Here is a 24741-nt window from a genome sequence, read left to right as displayed (position 1 = left end):
TGCTGGGGGGACAGGGGACATGGCTGGGGACATGGCTATGGATAGGGGTCACTGCTGGGGGGACAGGGGACATGGCTGTGGATAGGGGTCACTGCTGGGGGGACAGGGGACATGGTTGGGGAGAGGTGACACAACTGGGAGGCATGATTTGGGATAGGGCACACAGCTGGGGATAGAGCTAGGGGCATGGCTGGGGCACACAGCCATGTGTAGGGGAGAGATGGGGGGACACGGCTATGGATAGGGGACACAGTTAAGTGTGGGATGACAACTGAGGCACGTGGCTGTGGATACACGGCTGAGGGACAGAGCTGCGGACACCACTAGGATTCCACCGGCGGGGAGAAAAGGGGTCGCTGCCCCTTTAAGAGCAGCCCGGGGGCGGGGCGGCGCCTTGAAGGGCGATAAGGAGGCGGGGCTACGACGGGCCGCACCTTCTCAGACTTCACGTCCTGCTGGTGCGCATGCGCCTGGTTGGAAGGGCGGGAGGGTGACGTCATGCGCCTGCGCCGGCGCATGCGCGGCGGGGCCCGGGACCGGAGCGGGCCGCGCGGAGCCTGGGGGCGGTGGGCGCCGCCGCCGCCGCCGCCGCCATGTTCCGGTATCAGGTGAGCGGGGAGGGGGGGCGCGGTGGGGGTGGGAGGGTTGGGTTGGGGTCTACGGAGGGTTGCACCGGGGTGGGGTGGGGGATGGGGTGCGCCGGGCCGGGAACCGGCCCCTCCCCATCCTGCCCCGGTGTACCCCCCCACACCCCGGTTCATCTCCGGTAGCGCTTGGGTCGGCCGAGACGCCGCGGGGTCTGTGGGAGAACCGTGTGGGGGTGCCTGAGGTCTGCGGAGAGGGGCTGCTCGCCGGCTTCCCCCCGCCCCCCCCCCCCCCCCACGGTGCCGGGGGTCGGTCGGTGTTGGCTCACGGGGCACCGGGGGCGGGGGCGTAACGGGCTGGGGAACGGGACGGAGGGGGGTCCCCGTGGAGGGAGCCGCGGGTCGTGGGGTGCGGGGTTGCACCGGAGGCCGGTGCCGATCCCCCTCGCAGCCCCCCATCGCCTTCCCCAGTCCCTGGAGGACTGCCCGCTGGATGAGGATGAAGATGCCTTCCAAGCCCTCGGGGAGGAGGATGAAGATATCGACCAGTTCAACGATGATACGTTCGGAGCCGGGGCTGTCGGTGAGCGCTCGCATGCCCTGCTACAAAACCCCGCGCCCCCATCCCCCTTGGCTGTACCCCCCCAGCCTCGCTGATCCCCTGTGGGTCCCTCGCAGACGATGACTGGCAGGAAGCACACGAGCGGCTGGCGGAGCTGGAGGACAAACCGCTGGCAACTAGGGAGCAGGATGGGCCCGGCGGCGAGGAGGCAGATCTGTTGGGTGAGCCCGAGGACACGCTGGCGGAGCGGTTGACCCGGCTGGTCATCGACAGCGAGCTGGAGGACCCCGCCATCATGCAAGCTGTGCAAACCAAGGCACCCGCGCAGGTGGGTGTGGGGTCAAGGGGTCTGGGTGGGCGCAGGGTTGGGGTGGATGTGGGTCTGGAAGCACCGTTCTGACTCCCCGTCTGTTTTCTAGCAGCCTGGAGGGCTGAACTCCAGCATCTGGGACAGCTCAGCCGTCCTGCGGCGTATCCGGGGGCCGCTTCTCACACAGGTACAATGCTGGGGTGCAAGTGGCAGCCATTGTGGCTTCCCTAACACACACACATACACCCCAAACCCCTGTGGCAGCAAGGTGGGCACTGAGGGGCGAAATGCGGGTACTGCTGTGGGCTCATCAGTGCTGGGGAGTACCTCCAGACCAGCCTAGGACAGCAGAGCATTCTGCTTGCCTCCGGCTGGGTCCAAATGGCTGCTGTTTGGCTCATTTGTAGCCCCTCATAGACATCACTCCTTGTCCCTTCTCAGGCTGGAGAGCCAGGCTGAGGGGTTATCGCTGATCCGTGGTGCCTGGTGACGTCTGAGGGATGTTGGCACTCTTGTTTAGGAATGTCGGTGCCTCAAGGCAGAGGATTTTTTTTGTTGCGGTTTAATTAAGAGTCAGGCTTTTAAGGGCAAGCGGAGCGTGCTCTGCGGCCAGCCCTCTCTCCTGGCTCTGCAGGGCTGGCGAGGGCTGGGAACAAAGCGTGTGCGTGCAGCCCGCGCAGCGGTGGCACGGAGACCTCGCCCCACGCTTGAGCAGCACTATCACCACAAACCAGCATCTTGGTGGTGATAAGGGCTCTGTGGGGCAGGCTCTGGGGGTCCCCAGGACACCCCTACATCGCATGGGCCTCCTGGGGAAGTGGAGTAGGACACAGAGGAGACCTAGCAGGAGTAGGGTTGTGGCCGTCGACTCCTGGGACACATGGTGCTGGTCCTCCCCATTCCAGTCGGTGACTGTCATCCTGGGGGGAGCTTTCTCTCCCCTTCCACTTGCAGGAGATGCCATCGGTGTCCGTACTGGACTACGCTCTGCCTCAGAGACCCCCACAGGCTCGAGAGGAAGAGCGGGACCCCTCTGAGCGGGCACTGCCCCGGCGATCATCGTCCCCTGTCATTGGGAGCCCCCCTGTGCGGGCTGTCCCCATCGGCACCCCACCCAAGCAGGTTGCCATACCCAACTTCAACCAGCAGGTACCTCCCGCTGGCCCCGCTCGCCGCCCGTGGCTGAGAGGGTGCGGGCCAGTCCTGAGGGAGCTGACGGGGGACTGTGCCGCTTCTCTCCTCCTAGATCCTGTGTCCAAAGCCTGTCCACATCCGAGCTACCATGCAGCAGCGCTACCCCGCTCCCTACGGCGAGAGGATGTCCCCCAACCAGCTCTGCAACGTACCGGTACGCATGCCCCTCTGCACCCCTCCTTGTGGGTGCTCCGGAGGTCCTCCAGCCTCCCCAGAAACCTCCGACAGCCCTCTTCCCCCCCTCCCATCTGCAACTCCAGGCCTTGGTAGCGCTGGAGCCATAACTGTCACACACAGTCAGCCAGCTGCTTGTGTCTACTTTTGTAGCTCGACCCGTCTGCCTTGTCCTGCCGGGTCAGCCCCGCTCCCTGGAGCCTGGCCTGGCTCCCAGCCTGCCTGGGGCACCCTCCCAGGGCTTCATCTCGCGCTGTCGTCTGTTCCCCATCTGCCCACCATCAGCTGTGCCAGGGCTCTGACTGGGGTCCCTCTTCCCTTCTCTTTCCCCAGAATTCCTCCCTCCTGGGCCACCCGTTCCCCCACAGTGTCTCTCCCGTCCTCACCCACCTGCAGAGAGCGCAGCTGCTTGGAGGAGCCCAGGTAAAGCCCCCTTCGCTCCCTTCCTGTGCTTTCCTGGCCCCTGCCATGGGCACAGTCCAGCATTTCTCTTCACATGGCTGTGGGACCTGACTCTATGTGGCTTTTTCTGCCATGTCCCAGATGCAGCTGCCCTGGCTGGGCCTTTCCCTTTGCCCCCAGATCTCCCCCGCTAACTCTGGGCGCCCTCTCTGCCCTCCCAGGCCGGCCGAATGTCCCCCAGCCAGTTTGCCCGTGTCTCTGGCCTGGTTGGGAGCCCCCTCCCCTCCGTCAATCCCAAGCTGCTCCAGGGCAGAGTCGGGCAGATGATGCCTCCGGCCAGTGGGTTTCGTGCCTTCTTCGGGGCTCCCCCTGCTCCACCTCCCTCGCAGCCGCAGCACCCGCCAGGCCCCGGATCCCACCTGCAGAGCCTGAGGTAGGTGCCATCCTTTTCCTGGCCGCCTGCCCACATTCTCCTGCTGCCTCTGACGCTTCCCACTCTCCCCAGGCCGCAGCCCCAGATGTTCCGGCCAGACACGACCCACCTGCACCCCCAGCACCGCCGGCTCCTGCACCAGCGGCAGCAGCAGAACCGAAAGTGAGTGCTGGCCCTGCGCCGGTGCTGGGAGAGGGGCTGCCCGGCGCAGTGAGGGGGTGGTTTGCATTGCCCCTCTGCCGCGGGGGGGTTTGTGCTGCTGGGGCTAGCCTGTGCACCGCTCTCTGTCCCTTCCTGTAGCTCCTGTGTGCTCACGGGTGCCCTTCTTGCCTCCTGCCAGCCAGCACCGGAGCCTCAACGGCTCGGTGGGGGACCGAGGGGGCCACCGGAGCAGCCACCAGGAGCAGATGCGCAAAGATCCCTATGCCAACCTCATGCTGCAGCGGGAAAAGGACTGGGTGTCCAAGATCCAGATGATGCAGCTGCAAAGCACTGACCCCTACCTGGATGACTATTACTACCAGGTACCAGGGAGGGGGAAGCTCCCAGCCCTCTCCGCTGCGTGTTCCGTGGCTGCCGGCAGGGCAGCGCCTCGGCATTCCCACGGCACCGGTGTCTTCCCGGTGCAGCCTCTGTGCCGAGGGGCGTTGGCTGGGAAGGGGACGCCAGTGCTGAGAGCGAGGAGTTTCTAGATCCGGTCGCAGGGAAACGCGCTGCAGGGGGAAGGCAGAGGGACGGGGTGGGATCAGCATCCCCGGGAAGGGTAGAGGAGGGGCAGCAAGGGAAGAACTGCCTTCCCGTTCTTGGGTGAGATCTCCAGGGGTGAGGAGATGTCGGGGGACACTTAGCAGCATGGATTTGGAGGGCGCAGCAGAACACCCAAGATAACAGGAGAGCAGCTCGTCTATTTCTGAAGGTGCATGTGGTAGAATAAAACACCCAGCATAGGAGATAGGGAAGCTGCTAAATGGAAAATGCGGGAGAGCGCCCTGGGCAGGGAATGGCTGCATAAGGAGGACTCTAGTCTGACAGGGGTGGTGGTGAAGGCCATGGTGTCCAAAGAGTGAGGTGGAGAAGGTGAATGAGGAGAGTTTGCTCCTGCTCTTTTCCAGTTCAAGAATAGGGAGTGCGAGACAGGGCTGTGAGGAGACAGATTTGGAGTGGACGAAGCAAGGTGATGTCTGGGCTCTTGCCAACAGTGGTAGATGCTCAAAGCTCAGCTGGGTTGGAGGGTACACAGGGTAACATCCCGTGAGGGAAATCTATGGAGGGCTTCAGGCAATGTAGGATGGGCACCTGGCTTGGGAGATTGAAAGGGGCTTTGCGGGGTCACTGGGAGTGTATCTGGGACAGTCGTTAGCTGCGTGAGAGGTTTGGCCCCTGTCTTTGTAGAAGGGGGTGCAGAGGAGCCAGGCGTACACCCAGAAAGGTCCTGGAGCGGTTGGTGCAGCCGTGAGCGCAGGGCAGAGCAGGGAGAGCAGTCACCGGCGTGGCTTCAGCGTGGTGAAATGGGTCAGAGTGGTTCGGTCCCCTCCACGGTGTGCCAGGGGCCCAGTGGGAGTGGAGACGAGCACTCGCTGTGTTGTCTGGGCTCCAGTGGGAGTTGGCAGGGGAGCTGCGGGTGGCAGATCCGTCTGCTCCGTGGCTGACGGAAGGCATTGCGCTGACAGAGGTTTTCTGGGAGCTGTGGGTGAGCTAACCCCCAGTAGAGGAGGGGAACTGGTGCGGCTGCAGCCGGGACATGAGTCAACAAAGCTCTGCCATTGCGAAAGAGGCGAACGTTGGCCGGGGTGGATGGGAAGAGCGCGTGAGCATCAGTGTGGGAGGCCCCAGCCACGCGCTGCCCAGCCTGGGCATGGTGCTAACAGAGCAAGGCAGGCTAACTGGAATGTGCTGGGAAGGACTGGGAGCCAGGGACCTCACAGAGAAAGCGGATTTGTCATTGTATTGAGAAATAGAGGGCTGAGAAGGAACCTCAACTACTGTAATCTTGAGGGAGGATGCAATTGTCCCCTCATGTACTGGGGGGAAGAATGATGGTTCAAAATGCTGCTGCTGAAGACCAGTAAGTGATGGGCTGGGGATGGGGCATAGGCTGGGGAGGGGGCTATCTTGCATCAGTCCTTGCCAACTGTTTTTTGGGGGCCTCAACTTCTCTCCCTGCCTTAGAATTACTTCCAGAAGCTGGAGAAGTTGTCAGCAGCAGAGGAAGTCCACGGTGATGGTCCCAAGAAGGAACGCACTAAACTCATCACACCTCAGGTGGCTAAGCTGGAGCACACCTACAAGCCAGGTAAGCGCTCCTTGCTCCACGCAACGTGGACCTGGGCCAGAGAGAAAGTGGGGTGAGGTGGGGTCAGGCCTGGGCTGACTCCCTTTGCTTCCCTTCCACCCCCTTCCTGCAGTGCAGTTTGAGGGCTCGCTCGGGAAGCTTACGGTCTCCAGCGTGAACAACCCTCGGAAGATGATTGATGCGGTGGTGACCTCCCGCAGCGAGGATGACGTGAGTTCTGGCCCTGCCTCCCCTCCGACGCAGCTCTGCGGCTGGCGCTCAGGCCCACAGCCCTGACTCGCTCTCCCTCCCCTGGCAGGAGACGAAGGAGAAGCAGGTTCGAGACAAGAGGCGCCAGACCCTTGTCACGATCGAGAAGGTGAGTTCAAGGTGGGACCACCATGACTCTTGGAGATATGTGGTGGGGCATGAGGTGGGCTGGGGCAACCATGGTGCAGTACTGATGAACTCCTCTGGACGCCTAGCTGGGACATCCAGCACTCGCCAGTGGCAGAGGTCCTGCTTGCCAGAAGTGGGTTGGCTGGAACGGAAAGGCTGGAGCCAGGTACCAGCCATGCCTTCACCCTGCCCCAAAATAGCCTAGATGGGCTTTGCAGGGTCTGTTATTGACTCACAACCGCAAGGCAGTAACGCCTCGGCTCTCTGCAGCTGCGTGTGAAAGGATAGATGTTTGTGGGTCACAGAATCCCTGCTCAGTCTGCTCTAGCACTGGTTCTGAAGGAGTCTTTGACACGATCTGGGCCAGGGTACACAGTTCCTGTAGCAGCAAAGGAGATGGGAGGGCCCTGGCTGGGGCTGGGCACGTCCTGGGTCTCTGTGGAGCAGGGCTAGCGGATCCCATCGCAGATCCCTGTGCCCTGCTGTCACCGCCGTCTCTCCTGCAGACGTACAGTCTCCTCCTGGACGTGGAGGACTATGAGAGACGCTACCTCCTGAGCCTGGAAGGCGAGCGGCCGGCCCTGATGGGCGAGAGGAAGCAGAAGATCTGCGATATGTATGACAATCTGAGGGGGAAGGCACCCGGGCAGGAGAGGTGAGCAGAGGCTGTGTCTGCAGCTTGGTCCCTGTCAGGAGCTCAGACAGTCTGTGGGCGCTCCCAGCTGCTGAAACTGGTTTCCCAGGGACCTATTTCCCAAAGAAGAGTCGGGCTGATTCTTCCAGGGGTGTGTTGGGAACTGGGGGCTGAAATAACTGTGGATTTTTCTCCTTTTTGCCATTTTCCCTGTGTGATTGTTTGCTGTGGTTATGACCCCATAACAGCTTCCATCCCTGCAGCTCAGGTGCTGCAAATACTGCCCATCTGCACGGTTGCTGCGTGGCTGCCCGCCCTGAGCTCTGCGCCCCGGCACTTCTCTGGGTGCCTGTTTTGAACTCTGTCACCTCTTGCCTGACCTGTAGCCTCAGTGGCACAGATATGCAAGGAAGGACAATGGGGTCTTGGTGGCTCCTCTCTGCTGCCCCGTGGGACACACTGCATAGCCTGGCAGGCAGAGGTCAGGGTTGGGGGTGTCGTTCCTACCTCAAATACTGAATTTGAGGCTGCACCTTGAATGCTGGGCTCAGGTTTGGGCCCTCGGGACAAGAAGGCCCTTGAGGGGCTGGAGCGTGTCCAGAGAAGGGCAGCGGGGCTGGGGCAGGGTCTGGAGCACAAGTGTGCTGGGGGGCGGCTGAGGGGGCTGGGGGGGTTTAGCCTGGAGAAGGGGAGGCTGAGGGGAGCCCTTCTCGCTCTCTGCGGCTGCCTGAGAGGGGCTGGAATGAGGGGGGGGCTGGTCTCTGCTCCCAAGTCACCAGGGACAGGGCGAGAGGGAACGGCCTCAGGCTGCGTCGGGAGGTTTGGGTTGGAGATGAGGGAAAATGTCTTCAGTGCCAGAGCGGTCAGGCCCTGGCACAGGCTGCCCAGAGAGGTGGGGGAGTCACCGTCCCTGGAGGGGTTCAAACACCGTGCAGACGTGGCACCTGGGGCCATGGTTTAGGAGGCCTGGGGGTGTTGGGTTGTTGGTTGGACTTAATGATCGGAGAGGTCTTTTCCAACCTCAATGATTCTGTGATTCCTGCATTGCTTCTCCCTCCCCAAGGATGTTTTCTGAGGCATGTGTGTTTTCTTCCTGATGCTGGTGCAGGACTGGCTGTGGGGTACCCACAGGAACACCCCCATGTCTCCCCTGGGATGCTCTCAGCTGAGGCTCAGCACCTTTCTCCTCTCCTCGGCAGGCCAAGCGATGACCACTTCATGCAGATCATGTGCATCCGGAAAGGGAAGCGCCTGGTGGCCCGGATCCTCCCCTTCTTGTCACCCGAGCAAGCAGCCGATGTCCTCATGGCGACGGCCAGGAACCTGCCCTTCCTCATCAAGAAGGATGCTCAGGATGAGGTGAGATTCCAGAAGCTGGGAGGGTTCCTCTCGCTCACTGTCACGTGGGGATTGGCGCAGGGTCTGGAGCAGGATCTCCTCTCCTCCACGGGAAAGGCGGCAAATGGCATCTCGTGTCTTAAGGACGGTTGTTTCTGCTGCTCCGGGGAGACTTGCAGGAGCTGTGAGCTTCTGGCAGGGCCTGTTTCCCGTGCCTGCCGGCTGGCACGGCACAGCCCAGCTTCAGCGGGGAGGGTTCCTGATAAATGGTGCCTTTGTTTAACCAGCCCGGCTCTTGGCTGAGCGCTTGTCTAAAGGGCTGCGTCTCTGACTCATCGGGTGACAACAGGAGACTCCGTCTCCCAGAGACAGAGAGCGGAAGCCAGCATCTTCTGAGGGACGTGCTCTCGGCTGTCCTTTGCAGCATTTTTTTATATAGGTAACAAAAATACAGGTGTCTGTGAAATAAATCCCAGCTTGTTTTGAGAAAGGGGATGATTTAAGAAGGAAAAAAAAGACTTGCCTGATTTTAAAGCGGGCCTGTGCCATTGTGGGGATATGGGGGGGAGACTGTTAGCAAGTTCCATCCAGAGTGTGTGAGCGGGGCTGGAAGCGGAGGTGCTGCTGCAGTGGAGAGCTGGGCCGAGGGGAACCTGATGAAATTGAACAAGTGCAAGGTCCTGCTCCTGGGGGGGAACAGTCACACACACCGGTACAGGCTGGAGCTGACCCGCTGGAAAGCAGCTCTGATGAGCAGGCTCTGGGGGTGCTGGGGGGCAGCGAGGTGATCCTGAGCCAGCACCGGGCCCTTGGGCCCAAGGAGGCCAGCGGTGCCCTGGGGTGCATAAGAAGAGTGTGGCCAGCAGGGCGAGGGAGGTTCTCCTCCCGCTCTGCTCTGCCCCAGTGAGGCCACACCTGCAGGGCTGCGTCCAGGTCTGGGCCCCCCAGTTCAAGGACAGGGAACTACTAGAGATAGTCCAGTGGAGAGCTACGAAGATGGTCAAGGGACTGGAGCACCTCCCGTATGAGGAAAGGCTGAGAGACCTGGGCTTGTTCAGCCTGGAGAAGAGAAGGCTGAGGGGGGATCTCATCAATGCTTATAAATATCTGAAGGGCAGGTGTCAGGGGGATGGGGCCGGGCTCTTTTCAGAGGTGCCCAACGCCAGGCCAAGGGGTGATGGGCACAAGCTGGGACACGGGAAGCTCCACCTGAACATGAGGACAAACCCCTTCCCTGTGCGGGTGCCAGAGCAGGGGCACAGGCTGCCCAGAGAGGCTGTGGGGTCCCTTCCCTGGAGACATTCACCCCCCGCCTGGACGCAGTCTGGTGTGCCTGCTCAAGCAGGGGGTTGGACGGGATAATCTCCAGAGGGCCCTTCCAACACCTGCCATGCTGTGGTACTGCGTGTGGCAGCATCTCATCAGGGTCCCTGAGGCCTCAGAGCAGCTAGCTGGACACGGAGAAGCACGTCTCCCTGTTCCGCAGCTCCTGACTCCCCCGCTCCTCTCTCCACAGGTGCTGCCCTGCCTGTTGAGGCCCTTCTCCCATGTTCTCTACCACCTTCCCCTGGGGACAGTCACCAGCCTTGTGCAGCAGCTAACGAACCTACCTCAGAGCGCGACCGCGCCAGCGCCCACCAACCTGCACCTCACTGCCGTGCTCCAAAACAAGGTGCATCCCTCTCCCTCGCTCTGCTCCCCGTGGCAAGTGGTGCAATCTCATCCCTCCCACCCTGGCACGTCCCTGATGTTTCCCCTGTAGTCAGGAAACTGAGTTTCCCCGGCGCTGGATGGCAGAGCTGGATGCAGCCATGGTGCAGGAACGGCACAGGAGCCGCAGGCTGCCAGCCCCTGGTGCTTTCGCCCCTTCCCTCGCTGATTAACAAGGGTGCCTGGCAGATTAGTCATCTGAGCTGGCCTGGGACTCCGCTGCAGTCTGAAAGCTGGCTCCCTTGCCCATCCCATTGGACTCCTGCCCTGAAATCCGGGTGTGGAGTGGGACCCCTTCCTGGGGTGGGAGGGTTGCTCCTCTGCCGCGGGTTCGTGATGACCCTGCGTCCCTCCGAGCCGGGCCAGGAGCGGTCTGTCACACACACAGCCATCCACAGCACCTGCTGCGACTTGAGGCCTCTAAACCTCTTCCTCCTCTTCCTCAGGGGGCTGCAAAGGCCAGCGGGGACCCTCTCGCTTGTGCCACTGTCCCCAGGAGGATTGGGAGGTGGGAATGATTCTCTCACCCATCCAAAAAAATATTCAGAGGCAGGAGCGGTGGGAGGAAAGCTCGCCCTGGCCCCTGCCACAGGGGTTTCCTCACAAGGGAGGCCAGCGATGGCTTGTGATGGCACTGGTGGGACATCTCCTCCCTGGCGGGCTCCCAGCGCCCTCGCTGACACCCTCCCTCTCTCCCCGCAGTTTGGTCTGTCCCTGCTGTACTTGGTCTTGAGCCGCGGGGAGGAATTGCAGAGCTCAGACTCGAACACGGAGCTAATACAGGACAACCAGTGGTGAGTGCCCGTCCTCGGCTGCGCCTCGGGCTGGGGAGGAAGGCGGCGATGCCGGTAGGGTTGGACGCTGCGCCGTGCAGGGCCCGAAAGGACTGGGGGAGGCAAGAGCTGATGAAGAAGGAGGTTTAATTGCGGTTTCTTGGTGGCAGCAGTGCTGGAAACGGCCACAGTGCTGAAAGAGAGAGAGAAAGGCAGGCCCAAGGCAGAGGAAGAACGTGGTAGATACAATTTGGGATGTTCTGAGACTGGTCCCTCAGAGCCTGGAGGCACAGGGAAGCTGTCGCACCTCAGCCAAGTGGCTGTAGTGCTTTCAGCCCTGAGCAGATACAAGATTGCCGAGTCTTGCTGAGCACGAGGCACGTGATGCGGCGTTACCGCCGCTCCCCCAGGGCTCAAGCATCCCCACGAGCTCCTGCGCGGTACGTCGCTGCGTTACAAGTCCCCTGGGGAGACGGCCAGGGACTCAGCGAGGCTGTTGAGTGCAGGCAGGACCCTTCCCCGCAGGGACGCTGGTGTCTGAGGACACAGTCCCTCTGCCAAAACACCGGGAGGCGTGTGTAGCCCAGGGCACTCCCCCTGAGGGGTGTTGGAGAGCACCTGGCTCCCCAAGCACCCAGTGACTCTCACTACTCCCTCCTCCTGTCCCTGTCTCTGCCAGGACGGAGCTGATGCTCATGGCCACCCGGGAGCTCCTGCGGATCCCTCAGGTGGCCTTGGCCAAGCCCGTGTCCACCCCCTCGAACCTGATCTCCCTCTTCTCTCGCTATGTCGACCAGCAGAAGCTGAACCTGCTGGAGACGAAATTGCAGTAAGTGTCACCCCTCTTTGTTCTCTTTTTCCTCCATGGGCCGGAACTGGACTGGAGAAGGGTGGAACCAGAGGTGGGGCATGAAGGGGGGAAGCTGTGGGCAGGGTGGAGGGCAAAGCCTGCCCTAAGAAGGGCTGCACTGGCACAGCCCAGGGTGAAGGGATTTGCTTTCCCTCGCCTGCGGCTCCTCTGACCCCTCCACCGTCATTCCCCGGTACCAGCTTAGTGCACGGGATCCGGTAGGAGATCTCCACGGCTCCTCTCCACCACCGTCGGTGCCGGAGTTGTTCCAGAGGATGGATGGATGGAGGGCAAAAGTGGTCCCCGTGTCCCGCATCCCCCGGTGCAGGAGGCATGTGTCCCCTGCCTGTGATCCTGGCTGGTGGTGTGTGTTGTGGGAGGGGGGTTTGGCTGCTCCCTGCCCACCCCCCCAAAAAGCGCCGCGTCTCCCTGCTGCGCCCTAACCCCCTCCGCTCCCCCTACAACGGCTGCTTCTCCCCACACACACTACTGAGGAAAACGGGTGCCCTGCCGGTCCCGGGAAGGAGCCGGGAGAATCCCCCTGCTCTGTTTAGTGGGTGTCAGGGTGTCCCCTGCACCTTCCCCCTGTCCCCCTTCAAGCACTGAGGTCTGCTCCCCACCCTTCCCCGCACACACACACACACACACACACAAACACGCGTGTGCACACACGCACACCTCTTTTGCACACTTGCCTTTGTCTTCCCTGAAAATCGGCTCCTTCCCCTCGCTCTTCCCTCGCCCGCTTTCCCTAGGGCCGGTCCCGGCAGCTCCGGGAGCTGGAGGGAGGCTCAGCCATACCCCGGCACCTTCCTCTTCCTCCTCCTCTTCCTCCCCCTGAGCTGAGGGGGGGATCGTGCTGTTCCGCTCCTGGGGAACGTGGCGGCGGCGGCAGCGTGGAGAGCGGTTAATTTTACTGGGTTTGTTGGTTTTTTTTTTTTTTTTTGCTTTTAAAAAAGAAAACAAAGAGATTTGCACATGTAGGTATTTTACAACCAGTAACTCCTCCCTGGCATTAACCAGCTCCCTCCCTCGGCTGCTCCCCAACCCCACCGCGCACATTTTGACTGATCAAGTGGAAAGTCCATTTATTTTTATTTTTTTTTCCCCCCTCCTTTGTGCTTTTTTTTTTTCCTCCCCAGTTTTTTGGTTCTGGTTAATGAGAATAAAGTTTCTAAATTTACATTTTTATAGGGGTATTGTAAATAAAGATGAATTGTATACTGCCGCGAGCGTGGCCTCTCCTTCTCTGAGGGGCGTGAGGGGGATGGGACACACGCACCCGACACACGCACCCGACACACGCACCCGACACACGCACCCGACACACGCACCCGACACACGCACCCGACACACGCACCCGACACACGCACCCGACACACGCACCCGACACACGCACCCGACACACGCACCCGACACACGCACCCGACACACGCACCCGACACACGCACCCCACACACGCACCCCACACACGCACCCCACACACGCACCCCACACACGCACCCCACACACGCACCCCACACACGCACCCCACACACGCACCCCACACACGCACCCCACACACGCACCCCACACACGCACCCCACACACGCACCCCACACACGCACCCCACACACGCACCCCACACACGCACCCCACACACGCACCCCACACACGCACCCCACACACGCACCCCACACACGCACCCCACACCCAACACCGCCGGAAGGCGGCAGCGGCCGCCCGGGCTGGGCCTTCACGGGGCGCGGGCGGGGCCCACGGGGCAGCCCCGGCGGTACCGCTCCGTCCCCGGCTCCCTGGGCAGGGCCCGGCCCGAGGGCCTTGGGGCGGCCGCGGGGAGGAATGGCGCCCCCCACGCGCCCGGTTCCCCGGCGAAAGGTCAGAGGTCACCGCCATTCCCCGTCCCGCTGTGTCTCGGCCAATGGGCGGGAAAGACCCGCCCCTCCGTGGCCAATCGGTGGCGGGATGAGTCACCGCTCCGCCGCGCGGCCACGCCCAACCGAGTGCGTCATGACGTCGTGGTTTCCCTCTTCGCTTATTGGAGCGCCGCTGGGACGGACAAGCGAGAGGACCGGTGAGAAAGCGGGGATGGGACGCGCAGCCTCACGGCTCTCAGCGCAAACGCGCCAGCAGCCAATAGGCGGGCAGGTACCACCCCGCGCGGACGGCGGCACCAATCAGCCCGTCGGGGCGGTGCGCGCGGGGGCCGCCGCCGCCAATGGGGCGAGGTCGGGGGCGGGGCGGGTGACGGCAGCGGGGCGGCGGCGGCGATGGCGGAGCTGCGCTCGGTGGCCGCGGGGCCCGGCCCGGCGACGGCAGCGGCGGCGCTGCCCGGCCCCTTGGCCCTGCCCGCAGCGCCCGGTGCGGCTCCGGCCTTGCCCTCACCGGCGGCAAGCGGCGGGGCGGGCCCAGGCCCAGCAGCGACGGCGGCAGCGGCAGCAGCGGCGGGGGGCGGCGGTTCCGGGTCGGGCGGTACCGGATCCGGTTCGGCGCGTGAAGGTTGGCTTTTCAAATGGACCAACTACATCAAAGGTTACCAACGCCGCTGGTTCGTGCTCAGCAACGGTCTCCTCAGCTACTACCGGTACGGTACCGGGCACCAGCCCCGCCAGGCCCCGGCGCTCCTCCGTGACCTTGGGCCCGGCCCATTCTTCCCGCCGCGAAGCCGCTGAGGGTGTTTGGGGGGTGGGGGTGGGTGTACGCGTTCCCCCGCACTAAGCCGGTGAGGCCCCGGTGTCGCCCCCCGTCCCCCGGTGCCCGCCGGGGCGGGGAAGAGCTGTCACCTCCGCAGGGGTGGGGCTGGCCCCGGCCATGTTTTGGGGGGGGGGGGGGGGGGGGGTGGTGGGGGGGGGGTGTCTGGCTCAGTCCCCCTTCCCCGGTCGCCGGGTGTTGCTGTTCTCCCGAGCAGCCCTTCCCCGTGGGCACTGAGCGCCGCCCCGCCACGCGGCTCTGCCTCGGGGACAGCGGCGTTACCGGTCCCCCTCCCCGCCGTGCCACCGTTCGGTCCCCGAGGGGACACCCGAGCCGTGGGGGCCCCCCCCGTCCCTCCATTATTGATGGAGGAACCGGAGCCCGCAGGCAGCTGCCTACTCGAGTTACAGCCCGGCGGGGGGCACCGGCCCCCCGGGGCAGGGCTGGGGGCGTCCTAAGCGGCTCCTTCCCTCCCCTGGCAGACCCGGACCCGGTGACGTGGAGGTGTGTGCCGGCCTGGCACGGCCTCGCACTGCGCCGGGGATTTCATCTCCCTCCCGGGTCATGCCGGGGATGCTCCGAGGGGAAGGCGGTGGGTCCCAGAGGCTGCTCCTGGGGGCTGCTGAGCCCTGCCTTGGGGCTGGTGGGGGGGGTCTGAGGGGCTGCAAACCCCTCCCCATGCTCCCTCACCGAAGCGGCGTTGCCAACCTTGGCCCCGTTCCAGCGCTGGCGGTGAAACCCCACGCCGTCTGCTCTCTTGCCCAGCCGACTTGGCAAAACTGCCAAGGGTTGGAGCTGGTGCTTTATTAATAGCCCTGTCTGCAGGGTGGGGGAACGCCAGCCCCCTTCCGTGAAGCCCTGGGGGCTCGGCTCCTGCCCCACAGGGCTACGGGTCGCCAGCCCCCCTCACTGTGCTCCCCTCCTGCCTCTCCCCGCGCAGCTCCAAGGCGGAGATGCGGCACACCTGCCGCGGCACCATCAACCTGGCCACGGCCAACATCACCGTGGAGGATTCCTGCAACTTCATCATCTCTAATGGCGGGGCCCAGACCTACCACCTGAAGGCCAGCTCAGAGGTGGAGCGGCAACGCTGGGTCACAGCCCTGGAGCTGGCCAAGGCCAAAGCTGTCAAGATGCTGGAGGAGTCAGGTACGGCCCCTGTGTGAGCCAGCGTGTGTCCCCACAGCCCTCCAGAGCTAAGCAGCGTGTGTCAGTCCCCTGCTACACCCGCGTGGGTCCCGCTCCTTGGGCCCAGGGGCTGTTTTGCCCCTCCACAGGACATAATCCCTCATCCCCAACCTGTTCCCAAGGCCTCTTATTGTCAGCCAGAAACGTGTCCTGCTTTTTCCCCCTTGGCCTTCCGTGCTCACCTGGGGTGCTGCGCAGGGACGGCGTTGCGGCACGTGGCCCGTGGTGCTGGCAGCCACTCCCCAGCAGGGTTTGGAAAGGGCAGCCATGTCCATCCACGTGTGAGCTCAGCAGCACTGTCCTGCCTGCTGCGGCCGTGCCAGCGCAGAACCGGCTTCCCTTCTGCCCGGCTCCGGCTTGAGGAGCAGCCAGCAACCTGGCACACGCTTCCTCGCTAGCGTGACTGCTCGTGCGCCAGGATATCGGCCATCTGCTCTGAGCTGCCGCGACATCGCCCTCTGGAATCCCGTGGCGGCGGCCGGGAACACCCCGTGTGCGGCTCCCAGCCCTTGGGGAGTTGGGGACCCTCCTGCTGTGCCCATCCTGGCAGTCCAGCGGTCAGAGCCTGGTGTGGCTCAGAGGACAGGAGCTCCCAGTGCACAGCTTCCCCATCTCCTGGGAGGAGAGAGGCCCCACAGGGTTATGTTAATGTCCCTTCCCGCCGGCAGACGACTCCGGCGACGAATCGGTGTCGCAGACGGACAAAACAGAGCTGCAGAACACGCTGCGCACCCTGTCCAGCAAAATGGAAGATCTGAGCACCTGCAACGACCTGATCGCCAAGCACGGCACGGCCCTGCAGCGCTCCCTCAGTGAGCTGGAGACCCTCCGGCTGCCGGCCGAGAGCACTGAGAAGATCAAGCAGGTGAACGAGCGAGCCACCCTCTTCCGCATCACCTCCAACGCCATGATCAACGTGAGTCCACACTCCACCATGCAGGGCAGGGGGGGGTCCCACGGGGGGATTTGACCCCTGCACGTGGATTGTGCGTTGACGAGGCGTCACCTCCCCACAGGCCTGCCGGGATTTTCTCATGCTGGTCCAGACCCACAGCAAGAAGTGGCAGAAAACACTGCAGCACGAGCGGGATCAGCGCATCCGGCTGGAGGAGACGTTGGAGCAGCTGGCCAAGCAGCACAACCACCTGGAGAGGGCTTTCCGCGGTGCCACCGTCCTGCCCGCCAGCGCGCCCGGCACCGGCGGCAACGCCAAAGGTACCGCCGGACCGCTCGGAGCTCCTGCGCCGTGCGCTCGGGGGCTGGATGTGGGGGTGCGAGAAGCGGTGGTATGAGACGGAGCCGATGGTGCGGGACAGGGATAGGGGAAGCCAGCAGTGCTGTGCCTGCTGCTTCCAGCCCTTTTCCTGAGCCAGGCTCAGCTTTGTTCGTGTCGCTGACCCCGAGCGATAGGTCTGTCTGGTGTCTCCTGCGTGGCCAAGTGGCCGTGGCGCCTACAGCAGGCAATTTGCTGCCCCGTCCATGCAAAACCTGCTCGCTCCCTCGTTGCTCCTCCTAAGCCTTGTCTGCTGCTGCAGAGGTGGCGTGCGGCCCCTCGCCAGGCTGGTGGTGACGGGGGACCCTCCAGTACCCACTGGGGGAAACTGGGAGGAACTCGCTGCCTCAGCAATCCTCTCCCTGTCGCCAGATCCATGCTGCCCTGTCAAAGGTGACCTGAGTGATGAGGACGATGACAACGAGTTCTTCGACGCCCCAGAGATCATCACTATGCCAGAAAGCATGGGCCACAAGTGAGTGCTGGACTGGGGGGCTGCCCTCCCACCCCCCACATCCTACTCGGGCCTGACTCTGCCCCTCTGCTCCCCTCCAGGCGCACCGGCAGCAACATCAGCGGCACCAGCAGCGATATCAGCCTGGATGAGCAGGTAGGACAGGGGCTTTTTCTGCTGGCGTCGTGTGCTTGAGCTGGCTCTTGGAGAAACAGGGCTGATGGGGCCGGGTGGCTGCAAGGCAGGGCTGGGCTGGGGGTGCCCCAGTCCTCGCAGAGGGGTTGGGGGGGTTGCAGCAGTGTTGCGGCAGCCCTTGTCTTGCCCCCAGTACAAGCATCAGGTAGAGGATACCAAGAAGGAGAAGAGAACCCGCATCCCCTACAAACCCAACTACAGCCTCAACCTCTGGAGCATCATGAAAAACTGCATCGGGAAGGAGTTGTCCAAGATCCCCATGCCGGTGCGTGGGGCCGCAGCCGGCGGGTGGGCGTGGGGTGCCCCTGGAACCCCTCTCCCTTACCTCTCGCTCTCCTCCAGGTCAACTTCAACGAGCCCCTGTCCATGCTGCAGCGCCTGACGGAGGACCTGGAGTACCACGAGCTGCTCGACCGGGCGGCCAAGTGCGAGAGCTCGCTGGAGCAGCTGTGCTACGTGGCCGCCTTCACCGTCTCGTCCTACTCCACCACTGTCTTCCGCACCAGCAAACCCTTCAACCCCCTCCTGGGGGAGACCTTTGAGCTGGATCGCCTCGAGGAGAACGGCTACCGCTCCCTCTGCGAGCAGGTACTGTTTAGCCACGCTTCTGCGGTCCCACCAGCCCGCTCCGGGTGGCTGGCGTTGATTTGTCCCTTCTCCCGGCCAGGTGAGCCACCACCCGCCAGCTGCCGCCCACCACGCTGACTCCAAGCACGGCTGGACGCTTCGCCAAGAAATCAAAATCACCAGCAAATTTCGGGGCAAATACCTCTCCATCATGCCTCTGGGTGAGCTCTGTGGCCCCATGGGGAAACACCTGGGGAGGGGAGGATGTCTGTGCCGTGCGGGGGAGTGGGGCAGGTTTGGGGACCGCCCGAGTCTCCGTGGGCCGGGCAGGCTCAGGGGACCATTCCCAGCACAGCCTTCCCTCCTCAGGTACCATCCACTGCGTCTTCCACTCTTCCGGCAACCACTACACGTGGAAAAAGGTCACCACCACCGTCCACAACATCATCGTGGGCAAGCTCTGGATAGACCAGGTGGGATGAAACCCCAGCGACAGGGCTCCCCGCAACCCGGTTGTTCCGGTGCCACACAGAGGCGCGGATCCCCCCCAGTACCTCAGTTTCCCCCCCAACCACCGGGGAAAGGGCCATGGGCTGGATCCGACCGTCTCCTCTTCCTCCTCCTTTCCACAGTCAGGTGAAATCGAGATCGTCAATCACAAGACGGGTGACAAGTGCAACCTCAAGTTTGTTCCTTACAGCTACTTCTCACGGGATGTGGCGAGGAAGGTACGTGGGGAGGCTGGGTGGGCAGCGCGGGACGCGCTGTGGGGTGCTTGCGGCTCCTGGGTGTCCCCACTCAGGCTGTCCCTTGTCCCCACAGGTCACCGGGGAGGTGACCGACCCCACAGGGAAGGTCCATTTTGTCCTGCTGGGCACCTGGGATGAGAAGATGGACTGCTACAAGGTGATGCCGGGCGCTGGGGACAACGGAGCGGAGGGGCGGCCGAGGGCACACGAGGCCGAGGACAGCCGGCTGCTGTGGAAGAGGAACCCACTCCCGTGAGTAGGGGACGGGGACAAGGTGTCCCGAGAGCTGAGGGGACGCAGCTCCGGGCCCCCGGCAAAGGGGAGGGGAGCGGGGCTGGGTGTGAAACCCACTGGCGGAGGGGCTGAGGTCCGTCCCCCTCCTTTCCCCGGCGCAGGAAATACGCAGAGAACATGTACTACTTTTCGGAACTGGCGCTGACGCTCAACGCCCCGGAGAGCGGCACGGCGCCTACGGACAGCCGCCGGCGGCCCGACCAGCGCCTGATGGAGAACGGCCGCTGGGACGAGGCCAACGCCGAGAAGCAGCGACTGGAAGAGAAGCAACGCATCTCCCGCAAGCGACGCGAGGCCGAGGCCGCCAGGGCCACCGAGGACGGTAAGGAAGGGACACGTGGGTGTCCCCCCCCACCTTACCCCCTGCCCGCCCCCACGGCCTTCACCCCCTCCTTGTGCCCCCCCAGGCACCCCCTACGACCCCTACAAACCGCTCTGGTTCGAGCGCAAGAAGGACCCCGTCACCCAGGAGCTGGCGCACGTCTACAAGGGCGGTTACTGGGAGAGCAAAGAGAAGCAGGACTGGACCTTGTGCCCGGACATTTTCTAAGCCAGCGGCAGCGAGGAGGAGGAGCGGCAGGGAGCGAAGGCCAGGGGAGCCGCCGCGCCGGGCTGGCACCGCCTGGCGCTTGCCACAGCCCCAGTCTATCTGTCCGTCTGTCTTAACCTGCCCGTCTGTCCCCACGCGGCACCGTGAGCTGCCGGGGTTTGCCTTAGCCGATCCAAACTTACCTTGACGCCGGGGGAGCGGGAGCCGGCAATGGGGGAGGGGGGAGACCCACACCCAAACCCACTCGGGACGTGGGGTTCCCCTTCATGCCATACGCATGCACTCGTCGGCCCCCTCCCCGGCCTGGGGGGGGGGGGGCCTGGGCAGCCCCTCCCCGGGACTTGGGGGTACAGCAGCCCCCCGGGGAGGGTAGGGGCCGGCTCTGCCCGGGCAGTGGGCGCAGCGGGGCGAGCCCGAGGCTGGCCTTGGTCTCATCCCACCCCCCCACCCCCTTTTTTTTTCTCATTTCTCAGCCGCTGGGGTGCGGGGGGGGGGCCAGAACCACCCCTCCCACAGCCCCTTCTATAGGTGTATATTATATATATGTAGAGAGAAACTGGGGTCCCCCTGGCCGCGGGGCCCCCCTCCAGGTGCCTTCCCCATAGGTTTAGGGCAGGGGGAGGCCCTGGGGTGTTGGGGGAGGAGTATCTCCCATCCATCTCTGGGGAGCAGCAGGTCCCTGCACCCCCAAACACCACGGGGGGGGGGGGGCGGGGGGAGAGATGTGCTGTGGGCAGAGGCTGTGGGGGTCCCTGTGCCCCCCAAACACTACCAGTGGGGTGGGAGATGCGCGGCGGGGGGAGGCTGGGGGTGTTGCTGCACCCCCAAACACTACGGGGGGGGTGGGAGATGTGCTGTGGGGGGAGACGGTGGGGGCTGCTGCACCCCCAAAACTGAAAAAGGGGGGGGGTATAATGCCTTTTTTTCTTTTTTTTTTCTCCCCTCTGCCCCCTCCAGGAAAACTAAATTAAAATCTGTGACTGCCCCAACCCGGCTGTGCCTGCTCTGTGTGCAGAGGGGGTGGGTGCTGATCTTGGGGGACCCCCTGCTACTAGGGAGAGCTGAGGAACAACCCCCCCCAAGCCCTGCAGGGGAGGGGGGAGGAGGGAGGATCCTGCACCCCAAAAGGGATGGCAGCGCCCGAACAGGGACTTGAACCCTGGACCCTCAGATTAAAAGTCTGATGCTCTGCCGGCTGAGCTACCCGGGCAGCTCCTGGTACTGGGGGGGTGCTGGGGGGGCTCCACAGCTGCCTTCCTCTGCCTCCTCCTCGCTGTGCTGGCCAATGAGGGTCCTCTGTGCCCCCCAAAACCCCGTGGGCACCCCAAGTGCAGGGGACACGGCTCCTCATCCCCTTCACACATTTCCTACTGCCCTCTGTGTCCCCCAAAAGCCTCCCCTGAGTGTCCCTCAGGCCCCTGGGGGTCCCTGGGGGGGGTCTGGGGATCCCCGGGGCACTGCCTGCCCCATCCCCACAAGAAAAGGGAGCCACGGGGGGGGGTCAAACCCACGCAGGCACTTGTTCATGGGCATTTAACTCCAAGAGGTGACCCTGAAACTCTTGGGGTTTATCCCTCCCCCCCCCCCCATCCACTTGCTCCCAACTCACCCGTGGTGACACACGGCCCCAGCCTTGGGGGTCTTGGGGGGTCATGTTTGGGGGTCCCCTGTGTCTGTGTGTCCATCCCCCCCCCCCCCCGAGCAAAAGCAGTGACTCTGGTGGGACTCGAACCCACAACCTTTGAATGCCCCCCCCCCCCGTTAGAAGTCCAACGCGCTCTCCCTTGCGCCACAGAGCCGCCCCCAAGATCCCCCCAGGACCCCCCCCCCCCCCCCCACGGGCGTGGGCACCCCACCGGGGTCTCTGGGCCTGACGCCGGGCTCTGCTAGGCCTGGGCTTAGCACGGGGAGGGGTGTCTCTGGTGGACCGTGTCCCCGTGTCCCCCCCCGTTGTCCCGCGTCCCCACCTCCCGCCCCCCCCACGGTGTCCCCTGCTGGATCGGGGGGGCGGGGGTCCCCCGGCCGGCTCCATGGTGTAGGGGTGATCACGTCTGCTTTACACGCAGAAGGTCCTGGGTTCGAGCCCCAGTGGAGCCACCGCCCACCCGAGACATGGCTTATTTTGGGTGGGGACCCCAAAGGGACCCCCTTTTGCCGGAGGGTGTCGTGTGTCGTCCTCCCCCAGCCGAGCCACGCGTGTCACCCACCCGAGGGGGGCGTGGGAACCCCCGGGGACACACCCACGGGGGGGCGTGGCGGGATGGGGGTGATACGGGGGGGCAGGGCGTGGCTGTGGCCGTGCGCCCCCCCCCGCCCTGCTTGCCCCCACGGCACGTGGGGCTCCCGCGTGCTGATTGGCCAGCACGGTGCTCTCTGTGGATTGGTTGAGGCCGTGCTCTCCCTCTCGCTGACTGGCCAGACGGTTTGGGGATGCTGATTGGCCGGATGGTTGCAGCAAGACGGATCGTCCAGCCAATGGTAAAGCGCAGTTTCCCCTGCCTGACCCGCCCCAGCCCTGCCTGCCCCGCCCCAGCCCTGCCTGCACCCCCCGAGCCCTGCCTGCACCCCCCGAACCCTGCCTGCACCCCCCGAGCCCTGCCTGCACCGCCCCAGCCCTGCCTGCACCCCCCAGCCCTGCCTGCACCCCCCGAGCCCTGCCTGCACCCCCCAGCCCTGCCTGCACCGCCCCAGCCCTGCCTGCCCCACCCCAGCCCTGCCTGCACCCCCCGAGCCCTGCCTGCACCCCCCGAGCCCTGCCTGCACCCCCGAGCCCTGCCTGCACCGCCCCAGCCTTGCCTGCACCCCCCGAGCCCTGCCTGCACCCCCCGTGCCCTGCCTGCACCCCCCGAGCCCTGCCTGCCCCACCTCAGCCCTGCCTGCACCCCCGAGCCTTACCTGCACCCCCCGTGCCCTGCCTGCACCCCCCGAGCCCTGCCTGCCCCACCCCAGCCCTGCCTGCACCCCCCGAACCCTGCCTGCACCCCCGAGCCTTACCTGCACCCCCCGTGCCCTGCCTGCACCCCCGAGCCCTGCCTGCACCCCCCGTGCCCTGCCTGCACCCCCCGAGCCCTGCCTGCACCCCCGAGCCCTGCCTGCACCCCCCGAGCCCTGCCTGCACCCCCTGAGCCCTGTCTGCCCCACCCCAGCCCTGCCTGCACCCCCGAGCCCTGCCTGCACCCCCCGAGCCCTGCCTGCCCCACCCCAGCCCTGCCTGCACCCCCGAGCCCTGCCTGCACCCCCCGAGCCCTGCCTGCACCCCCGTGCCCTGCCTGCACCCCCGAGCCCTGCCTGCACCCCCCGAGCCCTGCCTGCCCCACCCCAGCCCTGCCTGCACCCCCCGAGCCCTGCCTGCCCCACCCCAGCCCTGCCTGCCCCACCCCAGCCCTGCCTGCACCCCCTGAGCCCTGCCTGCACCCCCCGAGTCCTGCCTGCCCCGCCCCAGCCCTGCCTGCACCCCCCGAGCCCTGCCTGCCCCACCCCAGCCCTGCCTGCACCCCCTGAGCCCTGCCTGCACCCCCCGAGTCCTGCCTGCCCCGCCCCAGCCCTGCCTGCACCGCCCCAGCCCTGCCTGCCCCACCTCAGCCCTGCCTGCACCCCCGAGCCCTGCCTGCACCCCCCGTGCCCTGCCTGCACCCCCGAGCCCTGCCTGCACCCCCCGTGCCCTGCCTGCACCCCCCGAGCCCTGCCTGCACCCCCGAGCCCTGCCTGCACCCCCCGAGCCCTGCCTGCACCCCCTGAGCCCTGTCTGCCCCACCCCAGCCCTGCCTGCACCCCCGAGCCCTGCCTGCACCCCCCGAGCCCTGCCTGCCCCACCCCAGCCCTGCCTGCACCCCCGAGCCCTGCCTGCACCCCCCGAGCCCTGCCTGCACCCCCCGAGCCCTGCCTGCACCCCCGTGCCCTGCCTGCACCCCCGAGCCCTGCCTGCACCCCCCGAGCCCTGCCTGCCCCACCCCAGCCCTGCCTGCACCCCCCGAGCCCTGCCTGCCCCACCCCAGCCCTGCCTGCCCCACCCCAGCCCTGCCTGCACCCCCTGAGCCCTGCCTGCACCCCCCGAGTCCTGCCTGCCCCGCCCCAGCCCTGCCTGCACCCCCCGAGCCCTGCCTGCACCCCCGAGCCCTGCCTGCACCCCCCGAGCCCTGCCTGCCCCACCCCAGCCCTGCCTGCCCCCCCGAGCCCTGCCTGCACCCCCGAGCCCTGCCTGCACCCCCCGAGCCCTGCCTGCCCCACCCCAGCCCTGCCTGCACCCCCCGAGCCCTGCCTGCCCCACCCCAGCCCTGCCTGCACCCCCCGAGCCCTGCCTGCCCCACCCCAGCCCTGCCTGCACCCCCGAGCCCTGCCTGCACCCCCCGAGCCCTGCCTGCCCCACCCCAGCCCTGCCTGCACCCCCCGAGCCCTGCCTGCACCCCCGAGCCCTGCCTGCACCCCCCGAACCCTGCCTGCACCCCCCGAGCCCTGCCTGCACCGCCCCAGCCCTGCCTGCCCCACCCCAGCCCTGCCTGCACCCCCCGAGCCCTGCCTGCACCCCCGAGCCCTGCCTGCACCCCCCGAGCCCTGCCTGCACCGCCCCAGCCCTGCCTGCCCCGCCCCAGCCCTGCCTGCACCCCCCGAGCCCTGCCTGCCCCACCCTCACCCTGCCTGCCCCACCCTAGCCCTGCCTGCACCCCCGGAGCCCTGCCTGCACCCCCTGAGCCATGCTTGCCCCCCCGGGGCCCTGCCTGTACTCTCTGAGCCCTGCCTGCCCCCCGCCCCCCCCCCGGTACTTTGTGCCTGCCGGAGCGCAGAACAGGCACCCTGCCCGCCCCACCTTCTGCCCCAGCTCCCCCTGCCCTGCCCCCCACCACCTCGGGCTGGCTGCGTGGGTGCCGTGGCTGAACACCCCTGGGGAGGGGCAGCTGCTGCCGCTGTTCCCCGTGAGACCCCCCCGACCCCCAGGCTCTGAGCTGCTCCCCCACCAGGCTCACGCCCTGGGCAGAGCCTGCGCTCAGGGGGTGGCTCAGGGTGGGCAGGGGCTGGGGACAGTCACGCCCCACCCTGTGTGTCCCCCCCAGTGACCACAGACATCACCTCCAGTTCTAACCAAGGGGGTTTATTAGGTCCCCCGGCACCCCCACCCCCCCAGCTCTGCCACCATCCCCTGGGGCTGTA

The 24741-nt window shown here is 65.4% G+C and overlaps 2 protein-coding genes and 3 non-coding genes across 7 annotated transcripts; 3 read left to right on the top strand and 2 right to left on the bottom strand.

The window, feature by feature from the left end:
• The first annotated feature begins 490 nt into the window (after positions 1–490).
• Positions 491–12863, top strand: PATL1 (PAT1 homolog 1, processing body mRNA decay factor). Of its 3 annotated transcripts, none has more exons than XM_064452964.1 (19): positions 491–608; positions 1056–1167; positions 1263–1474; positions 1569–1643; positions 2411–2605; positions 2703–2804; positions 3158–3247; positions 3448–3659; positions 3732–3821; positions 4000–4183; positions 5829–5952; positions 6065–6162; positions 6251–6310; positions 6837–6985; positions 8164–8323; positions 9819–9974; positions 10715–10806; positions 11465–11614; positions 11836–12863. In XM_064452964.1, exons 1-19 carry the CDS (start codon positions 594–596, stop codon positions 11855–11857), a joined length of 2298 nt encoding a protein of 765 aa, XP_064309034.1. In that variant the 5' UTR covers positions 491–593; the 3' UTR covers positions 11858–12863. The 3 variants fall into 3 exon arrangements, with proteins under 3 accessions (XP_064309034.1, XP_064309035.1, XP_064309033.1); XM_064452965.1 differs by having other exon boundaries at positions 1566–1643; positions 2411–2578; XM_064452963.1 differs by having other exon boundaries at positions 1566–1643.
• Positions 12864–13864: 1001 nt separating this feature from the next.
• Positions 13865–20057, top strand: OSBP (oxysterol binding protein). Its single transcript, XM_064452962.1, has 14 exons — positions 13865–14219; positions 15267–15475; positions 16183–16430; positions 16531–16729; positions 17160–17262; positions 17343–17397; positions 17570–17701; positions 17779–18024; positions 18104–18224; positions 18373–18476; positions 18636–18731; positions 18826–19004; positions 19148–19368; positions 19454–20057. The coding sequence occupies exons 1-14, from the start codon at positions 13906–13908 to the stop codon at positions 19594–19596; spliced, it is 2370 nt and encodes a 789-aa protein (XP_064309032.1). The 5' UTR covers positions 13865–13905; the 3' UTR covers positions 19597–20057.
• Positions 20058–20733: 676 nt separating this feature from the next.
• Positions 20734–20806, bottom strand: TRNAK-UUU (transfer RNA lysine (anticodon UUU)). Its single transcript has one exon. It is a non-coding gene; the product is annotated as a tRNA-Lys (tRNA).
• Positions 20807–21307: 501 nt separating this feature from the next.
• TRNAR-UCU (transfer RNA arginine (anticodon UCU)) lies at positions 21308–21395 on the bottom strand. The gene is given in 2 exon segments: positions 21308–21343; positions 21359–21395. It is a non-coding gene; the product is annotated as a tRNA-Arg (tRNA).
• Positions 21396–21620: 225 nt separating this feature from the next.
• TRNAV-UAC (transfer RNA valine (anticodon UAC)) lies at positions 21621–21693 on the top strand. The gene has a single exon. It is a non-coding gene; the product is annotated as a tRNA-Val (tRNA).
• Positions 21694–24741: the final 3048 nt, after the last annotated feature.

The sequence above is a fragment of the Phalacrocorax carbo genome, chromosome 5 (assembly GCF_963921805.1).
Source record: "Phalacrocorax carbo chromosome 5, bPhaCar2.1, whole genome shotgun sequence".
Classification (NCBI taxonomy): domain Eukaryota; kingdom Metazoa; phylum Chordata; class Aves; order Suliformes; family Phalacrocoracidae; genus Phalacrocorax; species Phalacrocorax carbo.
Note: the sequence above shows the minus strand (reverse complement) of the source record. Positions and strands in the feature narration are given on the sequence as shown.

What these genes read in the sequence shown, in the direction of transcription:
- OSBP (XM_064452962.1), top strand. Translation starts at nt 13,906, where the DNA reads ATGGCGGAGCTGCGCTCGGTGGCCGCGGGGCCCGGCCCGGCGACGGCA. An exon ending in CCTCCAACGCCATGATCAAC is followed by an intron (nt 16,431 to 16,530) that starts GTGAGTCCACAC and finishes ACCTCCCCACAG; the next exon opens with GCCTGCCGGGATTTTCTCAT. An exon ending in TGTCCAAGATCCCCATGCCG is followed by an intron (nt 17,702 to 17,778) that starts GTGCGTGGGGCC and finishes GCTCTCCTCCAG; the next exon opens with GTCAACTTCAACGAGCCCCT.
- PATL1 (XM_064452963.1), top strand. An exon ending in ACCAGCTCTGCAACGTACCG is followed by an intron (nt 2,805 to 3,157) that starts GTACGCATGCCC and finishes CTCTTTCCCCAG; the next exon opens with AATTCCTCCCTCCTGGGCCA. An exon ending in AGCTGCTTGGAGGAGCCCAG is followed by an intron (nt 3,248 to 3,447) that starts GTAAAGCCCCCT and finishes CTGCCCTCCCAG; the next exon opens with GCCGGCCGAATGTCCCCCAG.